Source organism: Apostichopus japonicus, chromosome 16 (genome assembly GCF_037975245.1).
Source record: "Apostichopus japonicus isolate 1M-3 chromosome 16, ASM3797524v1, whole genome shotgun sequence".
Taxonomy (NCBI): domain Eukaryota; kingdom Metazoa; phylum Echinodermata; class Holothuroidea; order Aspidochirotida; family Stichopodidae; genus Apostichopus; species Apostichopus japonicus.
Genome location: NC_092576.1, coordinates 23,243,822 through 23,264,815, shown reverse-complemented (window position 1 = coordinate 23,264,815; position 20,994 = coordinate 23,243,822). Strand labels below are relative to the sequence as shown.

Sequence of the window (20,994 nt, the reverse complement as noted above, 5' to 3'; positions counted from 1 at the left end):
CCCGACATCGTCCCTCACGGTTGTTGGCATACTTTGGTAGAGTGTAATGTCAGCTTTAACGTTCACCCCACCCTTCTTCATGTTTCCCATTGAGCTTTGTTTCCAAATATGTTATCTTTTACCCTAAACTTACGCTTTTCGCTGATATTCGGGGCAGGTCTGATATTTTAAGAGCTATAATTTTGCTTTACCACGATAATGACTTAGGCCATACCCTGACTTTGGGGATATTTTATACCCCGTTCCATAATTACGAGTTTGTCGGGTTTGAATCTCTTATAATAAATTATTTAATGCATGGAACGTCCAAAAGCCTGTCTTTCCCTCCTAATTACAATCGATTGAAAGCATTCGATCATTCAATTTGCTTTAAACACATCATTTTTGCCACATGGCCCATTACAAAGGCCACTACACAACTCCGTAGTATCATTTGCACTTTCTAGCATTTTTTGGTCGCCCTTATTGGTCGCTCTTATTGTTCGCTGCTATTGTTCGCTCTTATTGTTCGCCAACTTCAGCCAGATAAACAACGGGTGGGAATATAGCACATCAGATTGGCCAGTTTTATAGTACTGCGATCGGCCGAACTTCATCACATGTTGAAGTTCTGTGATTTACACGCATGAACTGTTATTATTATTTTTTTTATAATCAAAAGGATAACCCAGTGCAGTCCTTGTTGGGTTAAGAATACATGTAGTGATCAGATACACAATGCACGGTATATCGGCCACCAAGTTATACCCGAAATTATGTTTAATTTGTGTTCCCTTTCGATGCATGTATGTGAATGAATTTAAGCATTCAATTCACTAGGATCATGTTGGTAATTGAGTGGATGTATGCTAGTCTCATAGGCTGGCATGGTAGTCTCAAATTAAACACCACCAAAGGTGGATGGCCTGGGCACGAAACCCAACATCTTGATTCACTCCCAACCACCTGTCCTGATCTCCAGTAATATATTGACGATGTAATCGTGTTATCATGTGTGGAGGGGGGGGGGGGGGTACGTTATGCGAAGTACGAGTCCATTTTCAAGGGTAGTATCGTTTGATCTATGTATATATGCATTGTAATGCTGCATGCGTTCTTCTGTAGACCTATAGTACGTCAGACACATGTTATGTCTAATGGAACGTATCCCCTTATTTCCAATTAAGTGTCCGATTCAATTGGTGGTTAAAGACAGCACCCCCCCCCCTTCCCGTCCTCATTGTATTTTGCTCAAGTATTTCAATTTGTCATCGGGTTTTCTAAGAACACCATCTTAGGAGCGCAATCATAGTATCATATACCGGTTGTTCAGAGGTCGGTACTAGGTGGCTTGCGTGAATCATTGCCTATGTCCAGAGGGTCAAAACACTCAGCTGCGACAAGCATTTGTGCAGCCCGTGTCCACTGAATACGTTGGTAGCTGAGTCGCTACTCTCTTAAAAAATGTACATACGGAAGCTTACAATTGCCATCTTAATATTTAATATATTTAGGAAACTATTACTTAACTAGCGCCATCTCTTTTGCATAAAGACGTAAATCCTGTGTTGCAATCTTGATTGGTAGGTAATATTGTTTTCATTATCAAACAGTGAAGATTGCAAATTAGTAATATGACGTAATATTAACATACTTTCAATAAGTCGCAATTCATCCAAAATGAATTCATAGTTTGTGGTTGGAATTCTCTCTTTAGGTTCAAGGAGAAATAAACCCTAGCTTTTTCGGCTTAGAGAATACCGTTTTGCAGTACGCTCTTTTCGACAGAAGCAACACAAATGCTTGAAAACATTTCTTTAAACCTTAAAATCGATTTAATTGTCACCCATGGCATTCATCATTTTTTTTTAATTGCGACAGTTTGGGCTTGTTTCGTGACGTAAGCGAGCCACATATCGCATTTCAACACATTGACACCATCGGAGCCTAACATTTCTTACGCGCCATTATGGATAACTAAAGCAGTATCTAGACTTTCCGGACTCTGGATTTTGAAGAAAAAAAAAATTAATTGGATGCAGTTGGACTTGGCTACTATCAACTGGAGCCTGAATACACAGTGCATGAATTCGAGACTGAATACACAGTGCAGAACTGAGGCAACGTGACTTAGCATAAGATATAAGCATTCTGATGCTAGTATTGTCAACACTAGTTACACTTCTGTGACGGAGGGACAAGTCTGGTGTTTTTGTGCCTTTTGTACGTTCTTTTTTTTCTGGAAACCTTTTCCCGTCAGGAATAACGTAATATGTTTTCCCCTTACTTGTTCCTTCCTTCCAGCTCCTGTTAACACCACCGAATGCTTGGCACTCCGGCATTTTGCATCAAATTCTGAACAATCTCCAAGATCTAGTGTACAAGTCATATGCAGGTAGGGAAATTGGTTAATTTATGACGTGGCTCGCTGACGTCATTTTGAGGCACCCTTTTTACGTAATGGCCACCAACACAGTATATGTGAACAATTCATTAGAAAATCACTGGAAATTCGGGGGAAATATAGTGTTGACTTGTTATTTCACAGAGAGTATCAGAATATAAGTCTCTATTATGAGGTCACTAGAAACCCCAGGGTTGATTTCAACTTTAATATCATGTCACAGTGACGTGTGTGTGTGTGTTATTGCTAAGTACTAATAAACAATAATTCCAGTTGGATTTGTTTCCTCCGAAAGTTTATAAGCAATGTTCATTAAAACACATATTTGTACCATTGGTTTTCACATGGGAATGAAGTAGTATAGTATGCCCTTTTCGCACCCCTTTTGGAGGTGGAGGTGGAATGAGGTGGATTTGTTGGGGGCGTCCTTCATGTAGGGTTCGGTTCTGTCAGCCCCATGGGAGGTGCGAACAATGCACTCATTGCTTTTATTATAATTATTATTTTTAACTTTGCTTTATCCTATTTAGGTATTTAAAAATATAATAATAATAATAATAATAAAAATAGCTTATTAAACTTCATGATTGTTAAAACAAACAAAAAACGCAAACAAAGCAGATAAAAAAAAACGTTGGAAAATTTTAATCATTTATTTTCCTTTTAAAGATTATTTTCATAAAAGTTATTGAACAAACAAAGTTCCAGTTATGTTTCAGAACAATTACTTTACAATGTGTCTGAAAGTTATACGTTAACGGAGAGAACAATACCAGGCAACAGTGAAACGTATTAAGCCAATTCATTTTCTCTTTTATATGGCCAATGTACGGATGACTATAATGAATTGTTTATTAAAAAATGTTTTGCTTTTAATTTTTAAATGATTTACCACATTTTGTGACACTCCTCCTTGAGTTTTAACATGAACCAATGTTTCCTCATCCTGTACTGTTCTGAATTTTATCTGGTAACCTATTTTATAAGTATGATAACGGGTTAGGAAGTATAAACCAATATCATATCAACGATTTTAACCTATATCGGTTACTTTACTGGTTATCTACATATATTTTTATTCGAAGAGTATGATAACTAAAGAAGTTAAGAGTCATTCGATGAACATGTTCAACTGATATATTTTTATTACATAATATTCTAATAATATACTACAAATCGTTTGTTGTAAATATACCGAGAAGTTATAGAAGGCAATATACAGTAAATACATATTTGCAAATATCCAGTTTGTGGCTTAACAGGATCTAGTATACAACTATTAAAACAATTTCTGAAAGTGGATTAAAGTTATGAAGTAAAGAAATGTCGTTAAACATATGATGGGTGGATTAAAGTGATGTATATCACTAGATTAATATTTTTGGGCACACTATGTACGACTAAAAGTAACAGAGTAAACAAATATCACCCCCTATGTGCAATTTGGGTCGATATCGACCCAAATAATCATTGAATTTATAAAAAAAAATAGTACTCAGCCATCTTACATCCTACAACATTCATTTAGGTATTGAAATGTAGCTAAGACCATACGTTTGTGTATAAAACAAATGAAAAGGGGGGTCACTGTGATTTTTTTTAGTGGGTGGGGCTCAAAGGTCAAAGGTCAATCTGAAAATGACGTAATTTGGCTAAAAATCGATGTTCGCTTCATAAAAATCGTGACAGAAAATAAGAGTTGAACAAACCCCCCCATTATATTTGGTATAAACCCTAACATGTTTTGAACATATTCTGAGCATTTCAGGAACATATCTATAGAGAGCTCTGAGAAAAATGCAAATGAACTTGAAATTTCCTGTAATTTGACACCAAAATCGTCCAAATCCGTTCATTTTTGATAAAATTCTCATTCCCGAACGCTTCAACCTACGTACGTGGTTTTTTTTTCTTATTTTAGATATTTAGGCCACTGCAACATTTGTATAGTTATGGCATAGCGCCCTCGCATTCCTTTGTAAAGTCGATAGCAACCGCCGTTCTTGCGCAATATTGTCTTTGAATGTTTAGTGTACAGTCTCAATGGACTAATTAGGTACGGGTACACTTTCAAATAGGCCGTGGCCCAAATTTACGGCCCAATAGGCCCTAAAGATGTGGGACGATTGGTCAGATACCATGATGAGGTCCAGGACCTTCTGGTCGAACCAGTTTATCAAGGTTCGGTCCTTTTGAGGACCCAGAAATCGTAAGTCAATAGCGTTGTTTACAAAAAGGCTAGGCTAGGCCTAACGTTATGCCAACGTTAGGCTGTAATTTTCGAAAGTAAACAAAGTAAACATCATTTGTACTAAATGAAATCAGTCATAACTCTGTCAATCCTCAACAGATTTCAGAAAATAAGGTATCATCTGAAAGAGCAACCCCAGAAGAACCTTTATCATACAATTTGAAGTCAATTTTGAAGTCATTAGTGATTTTATTGTATTTTCCAATTAAAACTAATTTGCATATTAAAATTTGCATATAATTTGCAATTTTTATAAAATTATCAATTCCAAATTTTGTTCTCTATTGATCTAAATCAACTTCCTAATAGAGAAGTTGTCCCTAACCTTTATAAACCCCCTAACAAGATAAGTGCCCCAAATCCTAATTGTGTGCCCAACCCCCTATGCAAAGAAGGGTTAGGTATTTGCGACAGCTCACAATGGGATTTTTTTTTAAATAAGCATGTAAGGTGTGAAACGGCGCTCACTTTTTGCGTGGGTGCTTTTTGAATATGACTATTGAGAGTTTTGAAGGGCGGAAGGAGGGGGTGCGGAGGGGAGAGTAACTTTTCTGAGAGAATTATTGTAACTGTATGTATTATATAAATTTGCATAAATTGGTTCCATCATAGCCGTGCACTTCTTGCGTTGTCTGCTAGATAGTGGTTGTGAATAAACCATTCATTCATAAAGAACGTGTAAGGTTAGGACCTATCCCATTGTGTATGGGTACATGAGATGTTTCTACGTGTTCCAATCCTTTGTCATTTCTTTTATGAATTGTTCAGTAAAAACTGACTCTGTAATATGTGTGTAGGTGGAAGCAGTACCAATATGCTGAAACGACGAACAAAGACATGTTACAAAATTTGACTGAGAAGTTAAATTGTTACTATATTTCTTAGTCTCAACGTTTTTTACTGTGTTTTTTATATGTTCAATTCAATTTACACTCTACTGCGAATTAGTCCAAGCTTTAGGCAAAATGAGCGGAGGGGGGGGGGGGGGGGTTGTGACATGTTTGTTCAAGCAACGAATCTTAGTGATGAATATTCATTGATAATGACTAATAATACCAAAGTGACGTAAGAAACACCTTTCTATCAACATTGCAATGTATTCTACTACATTTAAAAGGTAGTTAATACACCTGTTCCTTCGGTACGTTTTAATATTGCTTGTTTTTTACTAATTGGAAAATGAATGAACCAGAAAGAGAGCTGCATATAGAGAAATAGTCCATCAACAAAAACAAAATAACAATCGAGAATTATTTAATATTTCAGCATTGTAGTTTTATTTTGTTATTGTAGGTAAGCACAACTAGTAATATATAAATGTTGTTTTTATTTTCTATATCTGAAGTTCTTTGGCCTGATACAACCTGTCAACTTGATCTACAGTCTGGCAAATGGAAACAGGTTGGTGATAGGATGGTAAAAGTATGTAAGGATCAACATGGCCCATAATTTGTAATACATATAGCCTGTTTAGCTGCTAGTGTAAATATCATTGTACCGTGGAATATCCCGTTGAAGCGATGATGCAACTCTGACACAGTGTGTGGTATGCGACTTAAACTCTTGTAAACATTTTTAGAATGAAATAAATTTATCAGTAATTGTTGTCCATTCTGGTAAATTGTCAGGTAGGAATATGAATAGAGAGATGGTGGGGGGGGGGTCTGGGGTGACGTTATTAGGTATTATTTGATGGATTAGAAGACTTAGGATATCCTCATGCTCCTTGACAGCTTTAAAAAGTGATGACTTTAGATCAAACAAGTAGTGGAAAAAATATGAAATAAGAGCTTTACCGAGTCTAAGATTAAGGAAGAGGTGAACAAAGGAAGGCTCTAGTCATTGTAGGAGATGAGGGGGTAGAGTGCACACAGACAAGTAAAAACCCGAATTAGAATTTGAAGGACTTTAACCAGAAAGTGTCGGTATTTAGAGTGGAAAGAGATAAGTTAAAAATTATGTAATTTTGGTCATTTTATTGCATAGGCCGAAGACATCCAGGCTATTACAGAGCTGTGTTCAAACGATGTCGGCATCGTTAACGAAAACAGTCTGGAATCACAGAAGTCAACCATTGAACTCCTGAAGAAAGCATCTACAGTAGGCATGACGTAAGAATACATTGAAGTGATACGGTGACGTAGAACTAGCAGATCAAGAAAAAAAAATAATGCTTTGTGCTCCCCGGTGATTTCAGTGACTTGATAGTGAGCCGGTTTATTATTTTTGGCATCAGAATTAGATAATTTCAGACCATCCTAAATAAGGTGTGATCTGATCAAAAAAATAAGAGATTTTAACCAAAAAATGTCTAGGTAAAACAAACAAAACTGGCTAGTGGATTACTGTACGCTAAGGAAAATGACAACATTACTCTTAGCTACTGAACCATCCTCCATTTCTAAGATGTTTTCAGATACTTTAAATGGCTGATGTCCGGTTAGTTTATTGGCTTAGTATGAGACCTACACATAAAGGAAATTGAAATATAAAATATTGATCTGTATGCTCGAATAAAAAACATTGCTTTAAACAGATAATAATAAATTAAAAGATAATAAATAATTTAAATTCAACTAAAACGAGAAAATAAAATAATCGCCAGTAATTATTCAAGATGGTGCAATGTGGTTTGGCAGCATGTCTTGAACCAGAACTCAAGTAATGTAATGCCAAATTGTAGCACTTAACCCTAACATTACCTAGCACAAGTCAACTGATCCCTCTGGACCCCCACCCCCTCACAGGGCCACTATGCTAACAAGCACAATACACCATAAAACATGTAGACAGGCATTGTTACCTTCATTATCCAGAGCAGATCTCAAATACAATGTCACTGATGTAAGTTCAATTACATACTTGCATTTTCAGTTAACTCCAATTAACCTGACATACCCCCTCCCCTCCCCACCTCCCTCCTCTCATATTAACTATATTCAAAACAGCAATAAGTCGCCTGCACAATATTTTTGTTGCATACTGTCTAAAATAATACAGGGTTTGTCTTTTAATCAGTCAGTGAATTCTTAACATTTTCATTTCACTGCCCGCCCCCTTCCCCCCTCCTTACACATGAAAGTTAATACAAAATGAGCAACTTTTCAACAGACTTGCACAAAATTTAGCCTTTTCAAAGTTAGACACACATAACAGGTAGCATCAAGGAGTTAAAGGTATTTTGTCCTTTTACAACTTGGAATAAAATGTCTAAAACTCTCCCGACCACCCCCCCCCCCCAAAAAAAAATATATATATATATATATATATATTAATCAATAAATAAGTGCAAAATGTAACAATGTCAGTGAAACAATTGTGAAATATTAATATAATCCAAATTTGCTGAATAATTATTATAAGTGAAATTAACTTAATAAAGTAAACGTAAAGAAAAATCCTCGAACATAACAACCAACTACCTGTAGAATATTTAGTATCAGAGTGATTAATTTAAATTAATAACCTTAAACCAAAAATGCTTAAAACTGTTTACTTGAATATTTATTAGGCCCTCACCTGACCCTTCCATACTCCCCAAGGTTCAATACAATAAGTTATATCACATAGCCTACACAACAAGGAAACCACATAGCCTCCTGTTCTTAAACAACATCAACATATTATGTTTTCATGACCTAGTAATGTTATACAAAACGAAATAAAAAATACGCAAAATAAAAAATAATATTAAAAAATCTATAAATATGAATGTATGTTACTCTGGTTCCCACTAACCCTCAAAAACACTAAACTTTTACACCGACCCCCGCCCCCAACCCCCCCCCCCACAAAATGTATTTAACTCTGTATATGCCTAGTAGATTAGCTACACACTAATCCCCTAAACACGGAAAGACATATTGCAATCCATATTCAAAATACAACACCCCTGTTTCACCCCATAATGATATTAGCTAATGTACTCTTCACTAATACCCCAATCCACTAATTTTCTAAACAAATGACCTCACCTTACGCTCATTACAACAAAACACGTCTTTATTTATTGTTTATTATTATATTTATTCTATTAAGTATATATATTTTCCTTCAGGTTCCCATTTCTAGTCAGGGTTAATCCTCTATTTATTATACTATTACAGTTTCATTCTTATCCTACACTAGAATTAGTTACAACTGAACCGTAAACCCCCCCCCCCCCAACCCTCCACCTTGACATTAATTTGAATATTAAACTGGCCCAATTATAACCCCCTCCAACTCCAGAACCATTAGTTCTTCATTAGTTATAAAACAAATAGTCAACTCATAAACATTATTGTAGCTACAGTAGTCACAGATATTTATGATATTATGATATGATTATTAATATTATATTTATTCTTTACTTTCCTTCAGATTCCTATACACCGTGTGAGTCTAGTCGAGTCCTTTAACAAGGTTGATGAAGATGTTATTACTCTCTACTCTGGTCTCTCTCTATCAATTCTAACATCACTAGAGATTATGGACATACGCACAGAGGAAGGGAGAGAAATGAATAAATATGAAGTTAATGGAATATTAAACTATCTACAACACTCTCAAAGATTCAAGGCACTGAGGTAAGTAGAATTAATAAATATGTAAGTAATATCAGTAATTAATACAAATAATAACTAATTAATATTAATGGTGTTAACAAGATAGGAATTATTACTATAGTTAAGATTTAATAATTACTGAAGGTTTATTGATAGGTGTTTAGATAATTGTAGAAGAAAAAAAAATAAATGAAGAAGATCTTGAATAGAGAAATAAAGTAACAATCAAACCAAACAGGTCTTGAACGAATGTATCAAAAACGGAGGTATAACATAACCTCTACCAGGTTCCCCTTCCACACCCCTAGTCAAGGGCGTAGGAACCGGGGGGCTGGGGGGCTGAGGGGGGGGGGGGGGGGGGCTGGGGGGGGCTGGAGGGGGCGCCAGCCCCAAGTGAAAAATATGGGGGCGGAAGTATCATTCCGCCCCCCCCCCCCCCGCTCAGCAAGTCAGAAAACCCCTTTTTCATTTCCAAATCAGACAAAAATCTCAGTTGGAGCACCAAATTGCATCTAAGGCCAGGTGAAAATGCAAAATTATTTACAAAATGGAGTGGGTGTTGAAGTGTGCTATATTGCACCAAATTGCATCTGAGGCCACCTGGAATGCAAAAAAAAATCCACACCCCCTCCCCTTAGACCCCTCCCCCAGGCCTGCCATCAGTTTTCAGCCCCCCCCCCCCCCTCAAAAGTACCTTCCTACGCCACTGCCCCTAGTCCTTTCAAATACCATTCCCTTATCATTAAAAATATTCCCATGTGAATTTCCCATCCAATGCTATGGCAACTATATATAGGCCCCACCATCAAGCCCACCTAAGCACTGTTGTTCCTACTACCTGCAAATCATGCCATGAACAAATGTATAGACTACGTAATTATATATACCCTCTCTCACACCCCCTGCCGCACCCCTATCTAATATCCAGTCCAGCGCCGCAAACACTTGAACATTTCCGCAACACCACCAATGCCAATGCCATTGACCCTCCTGCTCTTCCAGGAGTACTAAATCACCAGTCAAATCCTCCTCTTGAACCCCTCTCAACAGATAACGTAAATGGTATATACACTACAGTGTGTACACATTCGTCATATGTACAGTTAACTGGTTCTACGCTTTTCTACACAGCTAGACAGTTCTCACACATTTTTCAATGATGAAAGTCTATTGAACTTCGTTCATCATTTTCTTGCTAAAGATGTACATCAATATTCCCTCTACAGACATTTTCAATAGTTTAACATTTTCGTTGGTTCAACACCTGTCAATCAAATACTTAAACAATGCAATCAAAAGAAGCTGCATCCAGTAAAGAGACGCGCGCGTCCCAATGAAAGGAAATTTTATTCAATAAAAGATACGCGTGTGTCCTATAAATAACACCTGGCATCTACAAACAAACAAGTACCTGGAGGTTGCTATACTACGCATAGACACTGTCTGGTTTTAAATTGTTGGTCGGCCTGGCAAGTAGATTTTTTTCAATGTTTTTTACTTTCTTTTTGAGAAGCAATAAGTTGTTATTTAATAGGAAGTGAAATGTACAACGTAAATAATGCGAAAATAAACATTTGCAGTTTCGAAGGTAAAATTTATAATAAGACGATCAACCGAAAATTATATTAAACAGTTTTGGTGTTTAAAGTAAGGGCGAGCATTGTACTTGAAGAAAGTAGACAAAACAAAATCCCCCCATCCCCCAAAAAACAAAGAATGCAGAGACCAATTTTGTTAGGATATATATGTTATTTTTATGTGTAATAAACCGGGGGGGGGGCGGTATATAAGTGAGGTGTGACAGTTTAGCCGTAATAGAAACTATAGCTATGAAGTAATAGTTTCAGATAAAGTGAAGGATCGACCACTTTCATCGGTAACTTATTTTCAACGGCAGGTTTATACAGCATATTGTGTATATGTTCGCAGAACCAACTGTTACATTTAGATCCCTGTTTTCCGTTTTGGATTCTCATTGCAAGGCAACTTTAATAGACCTTTCCTTATACCAGTAAGACATAGCAATGTACAAGTTATATTGTATTGGATGCTTCAAAGAAGATTCTTCACAGTAACGGAAAAGTTGGTGATAAGAGAAGGAGTGAAACAACTTATATTTTTTTCATAGTTAGTGGTGAGGCGATTGAAATGTTATGAGCTTGAGGATAATACAAATTAATTATGCTGTGGGGTGAGTGGTGTTTACGTCAACTTTTGTATTTCCCCGTAAAAATATTGAAAGTTGATGCAAGTGGGAATTGGCAAATTTATAACTGGAGAACAGGGCAAGGAGTGTGTGTGTGTGTGTGCTTGGGGGGGGGGGGGGCTAGTCCCCAGAATAACATAATGCCAGGAATATTACAAAGCACTCTAGTGTAAGTATATACATTTATATCGTGTGTGTGCGGTTAAACCTAAACAGTAAAGAAAAAAAAAACGGCATTTTTTATAAGTTACAGATCATAAACCTTCATGCAAACACCATCCATCTAACCAAAAGTTCTCAAAGGGAATAGCCACGGCGCCCCTAGGACCCTTCACCTTGACGGATGACATAATATATTTTCCGCCCCCACCCATCCCCCTCCACCCACCCCCCCCCCCCGCGTTGGCAGAGCCAAAAATGGTTGTTGCTTCCATTGATATGGGTATCGCAGTGTTGTGAAGTTCTGGTAAATGTAGATTACGTGCGCATCATTTCCAGTCGTTAAATGTTAACGTTCAGAATATAAGGCATTGCATAACGTTGACGGCCCTTGTCCGTACTAGCAGTCAAAGACACCGCCATTATGGTCAGGTATACAAGTGCGTTATTCTGACCGAAATATAATTAATGTGAAAGGTAAATTATCGCCTTTTAATAACGGGTATCATACCTTCAGTTTAGAATATTTTAGATTGTAATATATTGCTAACCTTTATCCTTCCACCGTTTACTTGTATAAGCGGCACCTGGTAGTCGATAATTAAAAACAGAACTCCAGTAGTTACACTGGATGGACAGTGCTTGAATTTTATATGACGTCACAATAGTTATTACAATGAATCTCTTTCTTCCTCTTCAGATTTTATTTTTGTCTGCTGCCACCGACTATTGCATCTTCCTCTCTGAGAAACCTGAAAGCAAGGAATGTCGACGGTACAGTAAAAATCTCTCATTGATATTCTAGTGGTTTTTACCAGGGACAATTGGAATGGAGTTGGGGGGAGGGTGGGGTGGGGGCTGGTGAAACTTTAAGAACAAATATCCTGGGACATATACCCCCGGACTCATACCGTGCACTTCCAGAATATCAAAAAAATAGATTAGAATAAGCAAAACAAGGGGAGGGTTGTGGCCGAGTGGCTAATGCATTGGGTTTATATAAGATCTCAGGATTGTGGGTTAGATTCCAGCTCTCGCCATAATGTTGTGTCCATGGGCAAGGCACTTTTATAACGACTGCCCCTCTCCATCCAGGTGTATAAATGGGCACCTGTGAGGTAACTTAGACGTGTGCGCTGTATTCTCGGCAGTCAGCTTGATGGCCAGGGACTCAAAGCGCTTTGAGGTGACTGTGCCATATAAAGCACTATACAAAAACTAACAAAACATAACAAATCATCAAGTAAACTTACTTAAAAGAAAACTTGACCATGGTAAGTCGCAATAAGCAGGAAATGTTCGGAGATTAATAGTACAGAATAGTTTGACTATAACTAATAGTAAATTAATATTTTAATTTCAATAAGTGAACAATGCCTACCCGCTCACCCCCCCCCCCCCTCGTGCTTCTCCAACCGCCGTCCCCACCTATCTTAACCCGGGCCTCGGTCCATTGCCAAACCCTATCCAGGAGTTTTGGGGGCTTATATAAAAAACTCGAATGTTTTTAATTTGTTTAGGTTAAAAGGTCCAGAAGCACACGACGACCCTAGTGGTGACAGTTTGACCGGCACTCTGACCCAATTGTAAATATGCTCTTGCCCGAGGGACCAGGGTTTATGTTGAGGCCCGCGGGTAAATACACTAGAAAAAGACCTGCGTATCCGTCGCTGCATCCGTCCCCCATAGTTAACGGCATATGTCCAGGGGGATGTTGTCCGGGGTATTTATCCGGGGGTAATTGTCTGGGGGTATTCGTCCGAGGAGGTCGTTGTCCGGGTGGGTAGATGTCCGGGTTTTTTTGTCCTCGGGGGTATCTGTCCGGGTGGTAATTGTCTGGGGGTAATTGTCCTGGGGGTAATTGTCCGGTGGTTAATCGCCCGGGGGATTATATACTGGGGCGTAATCGTCCGGGGGTATTTGTTTTGGGGGTATTTGTCCGGTCACGTCTTTTTCGATAAGACAAATGGTCCAAATGGGAATATGTTTATTCAAGTAAAGCAGCCGGTTGGTTCCTAGGGTACGGAATTATGTTTGTAAATTTTGTTTTCGATGAGCAAGACTATTTAAACTTGTACCATAATTTGGATTGCAGTTGTTTTTATCATATGTTTTGTAAATTTTCTCAGGTTATATTTCCACGTAAATCAATTATAACGGGGAATTTACAAATAACAGACTGTGACAGTTATAATGGCCAATGTTTGCCATTTTTAATTTCAAATTTAAAACACTGAAATACTCTTTAGACTGTATTGGCAATATGTCCCTGATTATGACACAATATTTAATAAAATATCTATTAATTATTAACCTAATATTGATAATTGTTTCAATCAATGTATTTCATATGACATGTGTCAAGTTCGGAAGGACAAGAAGGTAGCATATATACACTCCATCTTTAGAGTAATGACATATATGTGAGGATTAATGTCAAATATCCTCTTTGCATATGTACGTGATAGTGTTCGACCGATAATCGGTTAGATAATCCGCATCCGATCGATCATCAGACGATCGGTAAATAATCAGCATCGGCAAAATCCATAGCGCTACCAATTATTATGCGGAACCTATAACGTTCCACATAAAGTATTGCATTTTTCTGCGCTTTTGATTCAGCACAAGCAAAACGGGAGAAGAATGTAGATCATTTGATGCAACGGTATTGAAAGCCAGAAGGAAACGGTATCGCAAGTCCCTCACGCGAGATTGTACTAATGCTCTTCAATATAGTATCCAGTTTTGGCAGTTAACATCATACAGTATACCCGAAATAAGCTTAGGGGGCGACGATTTTTTTTTCACTTCGCTAACTGCATCTTACAGAGCCTTCTATCATCCATGTTTAACGATTGACAAGTATGATTTATTGTCTTGACTAAATGTAAAACGAAAGCAAAATACTTTGGAACCACTGTGGCCGTTTCACCGTAGGTGAAAACTGGGAAGTGAAAACGATAACATTTTGATTCGTTCATTGTGAGTTCTACGTACATTAGGCTAGTCTGGCTAGAGAAAGGTTGAACTTCATAACTGTTCAGTTTGAAAATGCGACCAAGATTTTACAAATGCGATAAAATGATGCAATCAAGGCGCCAAATACCCCTAAAAACTTTCTGGGGACAGTCCTCAGTAGTTCTACTGCAGTACAGTATTTTGTGATTCGGCAAACATTCTTACGCATATTGTTGCGAAAAACCCGAAGCAACTTTTTTTCTCTGACCGCATGTACCATACGTGCTAAAGTAACCCCTTTGCAGTAACTGAACTCCTTTACCGCAACTGACAAAAGCAAGTTTAATTTCTAGGGACAACCGCGACAAAGTCAATGGGACTTTAGTGTGTGATTTCTCCCGCATGTAGTTAAGTAAACGTACAAGCGCTATTGACTTACTGTGTATGATCGTTTGAAACAACGTTCGATCGGAAGGTTTCCCTCGAGGATGTTAATAATTGAAAACTTGAAGCAAACGTTCTGGATTGTTTTATTTTTCATGATAAAATAAAACTGCAATGTGCTTATCCACTAAAGAGCATGTGTAAGAGAATGCGTTAAAGTAACTTACTTTTATACATTATTTTTCATATCAGATTATATATTTTGATATCAGACTACGAAATAACAAACATGTTATTTCCGTGCGATATACTTTTCACTTTATTTTCGTTGGAGTTGCAACACGGATAATGGTTATTACACCAGATATCAAAGCTGTCCCTGACATTTCGTAGCCAATGGCTACTATTTTCCTCCTCCTGTAGTCCGTGTACAGCACTGTCAATTACTGTGGTGTGGCGGGATTGAAATATTGCGACTCCTTGTTATAAATGTACAGCGCCGTTTGCTTGTATTACAGTGTTCTTTATTTGCACCTTAATCTTTACTGTGAAACGTTAAGTCGTTCATTTACATATTTGATTGTATTGGCCTTGAAGTTGATGATCATGTATAGCACTAAATCATACTTTAGACCAGTTCCACGAAAATGATGAAATAATTGGTAATCGGTAATATGCATCGGCCCGATTGTCACAGGAACTAATCGGTAATCGGTAAGAACCGATTATCATATATATAGTCGAACACTAGAACGTGACGGGGTTAGGGTTGTTGGGGTGGGGATGGGGGTTCATGGTCCCAAAGGAAACTACGAATTCCCAATTTCTCAATTACCCTGTATCCATGCAAGGTCAAGTTACAATATTCACTATAGTCTTCTGTTCTATCCATTTTACAGTTTTATGGGCACCTTACGGACCAAAGGAACGCCGTTATATTCTGGATCTTCAGTCTGGTCGCTGGCTTCTGTACAAAGAACCTGAATCCGTCTTTCCTGTAAGTAATGCGTGTGAGTTATCAATACGTTTAAATGTTTACTTTAGGTACAAACATTAGTTTGATTTGTCGCAGACAGTTAAAAATGAATGAGTTTCTGCATAAATTCATCCTTTAGTATGTATTAGAGTTGTTGCTATCAGTTTGCCTTTAACACTAAGCGTAAACAATTTGCAGACGGAGTGCAGATACACATTCCTGTTACTCTTCGTGAGTGTGATGTTATTGGTTTTAGAAGTTTACTTTCCGGCGTTAATTTCCGGAATCATACATCTGCTGCTCCAACTAGTAGAGATTTCCTTCATATTCATACCGCCTCCTTCCCCCACCATCTTCTTTGCTCACACATCAGGCAGAAGTTCATAAATGTGATATTCCGAGTTTAAATTTCACTTTAAATTACTCAAATTCCCTGTTCCTGGCATTCGGGATAGAAGTGGACAATGAAGACAGTTTTAAGAATCTAAGTACTGTATGTTATACAGCTTTATTTTTTTTATAATTTAAATCCATGCATGGTCTTACCAGAATCTCATTAATATTTCTAGGCATTTCCTGTAGTAAATCATTAAGATCAAATTCAAGAAAGTCAAAGCATATTAGTGTTAACCATTGTAAATTCCTATTTGTCAAGACTTTTTTCCTTTCGGACTTCTACTTATAAATATCAAACCAAAGTTATTATTAAATGATAATTAAATATTAAATGATTGCAATCACTGCCAGCGTAAAGTACAGAAGAGCTAGCTATAACCATGACGTCATTAAAAAAAAAGACAACTAGAACACTTTCATGCCAAAGAAATGATAGAACGAAGGTTCTAACAACCAACTAAAGTATCTGCTACATTATGATTTTTTCCGTCATATTAAAACTCCCTATATTAAAATGTTCATGTTACATATAGGCCCTATCGACCTTTGTTGATAAATGTGTATAGTGAGGTGAAGCAAGGCTTCAGTAAAAAACCAAATAACAGAAATATCCAAGGGCGTAGGAACCGGGGGGGCTGGGGGGGCGCCAGCCCCCCAGTGAAAAATGTGGAGGGGCGGAAGTATCATTCCGCCCCCCCGGTTCGCAAGTCAGAAAACCCCTTTTTCATTTCCAAATGAGAAAAAAATCTCATTTGGAGCACCAAATTGCATCTTAGGCCAGGTGAAAATACAAAATTAAGTTTACAAAATGGAGTGGGTGTTGAAGTGTGCTATATTGCACCAAATTGCATCTGAGGCCACCTGGAAATGCAAAAAATTCCACACCCCCTCCCCTTAGACCCCTCCCCCAGGCCGGCCATCAGTCTTCAGCCCCCCACTCAAAAGTACCTTCCTACGCCACTGGAAATATCCATTGAACACATGGCTGTAGGGGGTGTACTAGTGTGACATGTAGCTAGAAGGGGGTGTGTCGGTGTGCACTACCCCCCCTTCTCCCCCATTCACCAATGTATTCGGCAAAATGATGTACCAATGAAGGAAATAGAAAAAAAGAGGGAATAAGAGAAGAAAAGAAGAGAAGAAAGAACAGAGAAAGGAGAGAGAAAAGAGATGCAGTACATACTAAGCGGGGTGGCCCGCCCGTGTATTAGTAAGGGGGTTGCCATGCCGAAGCCCCTCCTCCTTAAAAAAAATAATAATATAAAAAAAATCTGAAAAAAACAAAATATTAATGTGGGATGCTAATAGTGGCTATCTTTAAACGAAAGGAGGTGGGTTTTTTTTAGTCGTTGTTGTTGTTTATGCCAGTCTTACCAAAATTAATATTTTAAACAACAAAAACTAAGGAACATAAACTGAAGAATGAGAAATCCTAAACATATATCAGCAGTTCAACGCTTTGCCAAAGCACCATTTTGCATCCAAGCCACCTAACATCACAACAATTTATCCACTTGTACCCCTACGTCAGCATCCCCTGCACAAGGCCCCAACTATACTAAGTACGCCACTGAAGAGAGGGAGAGAGAATGATAAAGACGAAAGAAAGGGGCGTGGTGCAGAGAGGGGAGGGGATTGGAATGTACATGTAGACAACTCCTTATTTCATTTAAAACTAGTATGCAATTTATAGTACAGGTCGGAGTTTAGCCCAAATTTTAGCACAGAGATAATTTTTGAGCATGGATCCCAACTATGGGACCTTTAGGCTTCAGCGGACACCTGCCCACTGGGCCCCAATCTGTTGGACTCGCGCTTTGTTTATCAACACATCCTGCCAGTATGTACATCTATAGTTGGGAAAACATTGCAATCCCCGCCTTCTGCATTTATAATGATTTGGCATCGCACCTGATTAAATGTCATTTTCTTTAACAACTTGTATATGCTTTAATTTACAGAAGTTGAAATGTTGGGAAGAACTGACGGATGCTGATTATGCAAATGAGGTAAAACACGGAATATTCGTCAGATTTGAAAATGTGTGTGTATGTGTTAGGGGGAGGGGAAGGGGGCTTGTGTGTGGGGTTGGTGTAGAGATGAATGAGGCTCAGCAAGTTCTCACTGGTAATCGATCATTTTTGGTATGATTGGTCAGGGTTTAGAAATATGTGTAACAAATGACATAGGCCTATGAAACGCCTTATTTCTGCATCATTGTCACTAAACAGCTAAACATTTTATTTCTACATATTTATTTGAATATTCTGGCGTTGTTGTACCGGGTTGTGACTACATGTGCTATTAAAGAAAATTTGTTTTTTAGTATTAAAGTACTGTTAGGATGGTCATACAGACTTGTTTTTTTTTTCAATGACACTGTCAAACTACATCTGACAAGGAGGTCAAAGGTTAAAGGTCAAATATTAAAAATATACTTATTTTCAGAGATATGGGGCAAAGAAAAAGGGTCAATATTCCAATTATATAATAGAGATTGGTATGCTCTATAGAGAAACCATCTCCCGCTTCAATCGGACACCTGATTCTGAAAATATGAGTGGCCAAAAATTGATTTTGATACCGTTTCAGCTATTAACGTTCAAGACAGAGTGCATATCACGCTTAAATCAGACACTTGGTTCTCAACAGGTTCTCAAAAGGATTAACGGTTAAATTGTGATATTTTTGAGAATAATATTGTGTGTACATCCAAATAAAAATGTTTAAGACAGTTCTGCTCCCTTGAAAATTGCAAGGAACCATAGTGCCCTTTGGGCTAGTGTTATATAACCTACAAACATCTACACTTTGTGGTCTGTTATGCTATACAGCTAAGCTCACATATTAACGAATAATAATATCACAATCATTATTTTCCCGATATTTATATTTTATCTATTTTATTCTTTCGTTTTACTTAGGTCGAAGCCTTCCGGAATCGCAACAGGTAGGCCTTTATCAACACTCAAGACAACAATCAAGACAAAACCCTCAGTCCCTACAGTATTAATAACGTTATATTGAAATGAAGTCTAGTGTTGTTTTGTTCAACAAAATCTGCGATCCATATTTTGGAAGGATTCCAGCTTGCGAAAGTTTCAGACTCTTAATGAATCCATTCATTTTGTGTCCAGATTTAATTGTGATTAGACTATCATGTAAAATAATGAATCCGAGAACTGCAATGTATAATGATGAAAGCGATTCAAATTGTTATCAAATAAAGTTTGATACAATTCATTAATAAAAGTAAATTTCAGAGAATCCTTGTTTGTTACTCCACCAAACACTCATAATTCATCAACTTCGAAATTATTTAAAATACCTTCTGGTGAAAATCACCATGAAAATCATGGGGATATAAAAATACAACATCTGGGGAATCATGGCTGCAGATGTACACTGGGGGTCCACAGTGGAAATATGTCTGCTGGACAAACCTTTCTACATCATATGAGTTTTGTTGTATTTTGTATGTTTGGTGTGAAGTAAATCAGATCAAATCAAAATCAGGAATAGCATACAAAGTACATTGGACAATCATCAAAGCCCCCCCCCCTCTTCTGCATAAAAATGTCATCATTTGACACATATGGTAACGTCTCTCTGGCTTTATTTAATCAACAGCAACCAAGACTGGCAACTGGCCAACAATGGCTTGTAAGATCATAAGCCGATAAGGCGACAGTGTCTATGTTCGGCGTTGATTGTCGAGTTAAACGGCAAATTTTTCCTGGACAACATGAATCTCACAGAGGGTTGTCTTTCCTTCGAGTCTGGCCATTCTTAGCATCTTCAAATCAGCTATAGAACAGAAAGTTAGGGGCACAGTCTTAGCAAGGTTGTATTTTGACCCTCGTAATGGTTAGTTTTACGAGTCTCAAAGTAGCTGAAAATAATAAGAACTGTTTGCTCGTGAACATGACGTCAGATATATTCTGTAGACAAATTTGAGTTACAGTAAAACAATGAAAGACGGAAACATTAAGAATATTGTAATAGAAAGTTGCTTAACGATGCTCCATGGGGGTAAAAGTCACTAATGGTATTTTGATATAGGTTTGGCCTTAATGCTTCCAATTTCCATAGTGAGCTGATTGAAAAGATAAAAGAAGGAACATTCGTTTGGTAAATATTGCAGATAGGTCCTCAAATAACTTTACCTGTAAATATATGTATAGTTAATATAAGATACATAAACTGTAAACAATTAATTACAATTTAATAACTGTTGAATTTTAATTATTATTGTTTATGTGGTGAATGTTATCAGTACTTTGAAATCATCTTCGTTTACATATTTTCCCAAAATGTATATTTATTTCGGTTTATGTGAGTTGTTATCTATCTTAAGGTATCAATAGAGTATAAAAATGAATGTCAAGACCCAACTTGACTCAAAATCAACATATTTGTATTAGAGGAATACTATTTTAATGTTTTCAATAGCGGTATGTATAGTGAATAGAAAGGTAATGTTCAGTATAAATAAGCTCCTAACTGCAAGGAAACTAAAACATTGCTGCATTTTGTTCGACGACAAAGATTATTTGTTACTATTTTACTAGTAAAGTGTTACCTCCTATACCCCAAATAAAAATGAAAAACATGTAAAAAGACAAAAGAAAAATGGTGATTGTAAATTACATGGCAAATGTGTGCGCATAGGCAATTATTTGAATAGAATGTTGTGATTCTGCTTACAGTACGATACGTTTCTATGGTAAC

The 20,994-nt window shown here is 37.3% G+C and overlaps 1 protein-coding gene across 4 annotated transcripts; it reads left to right on the top strand.

Annotated features, from left to right (window-relative positions):
* Positions 1 to 1,612: 1,612 nt before the first annotated feature.
* On the top strand, positions 1,613 to 20,675 carry LOC139982842 (uncharacterized). Of its 4 annotated transcripts, none has more exons than XM_071995954.1 (9): positions 1,613 to 4,592; positions 5,980 to 6,035; positions 6,621 to 6,841; positions 8,997 to 9,202; positions 12,247 to 12,320; positions 15,791 to 15,888; positions 18,225 to 18,272; positions 19,188 to 19,213; positions 19,894 to 20,675. In XM_071995954.1, exons 4-9 carry the CDS (start codon positions 9,105 to 9,107, stop codon positions 19,928 to 19,930), a joined length of 381 nt encoding a protein of 126 aa, XP_071852055.1. In that variant the 5' UTR covers positions 1,613 to 4,592; positions 5,980 to 6,035; positions 6,621 to 6,841; positions 8,997 to 9,104; the 3' UTR covers positions 19,931 to 20,675. The 4 variants fall into 4 exon arrangements, with proteins under 4 accessions (XP_071852055.1, XP_071852056.1, XP_071852057.1 ...); XM_071995953.1 differs by having other exon boundaries at positions 1,615 to 4,592; positions 6,621 to 6,745; XM_071995955.1 differs by lacking the exon at positions 6,621 to 6,841.
* Positions 20,676 to 20,994: the final 319 nt, after the last annotated feature.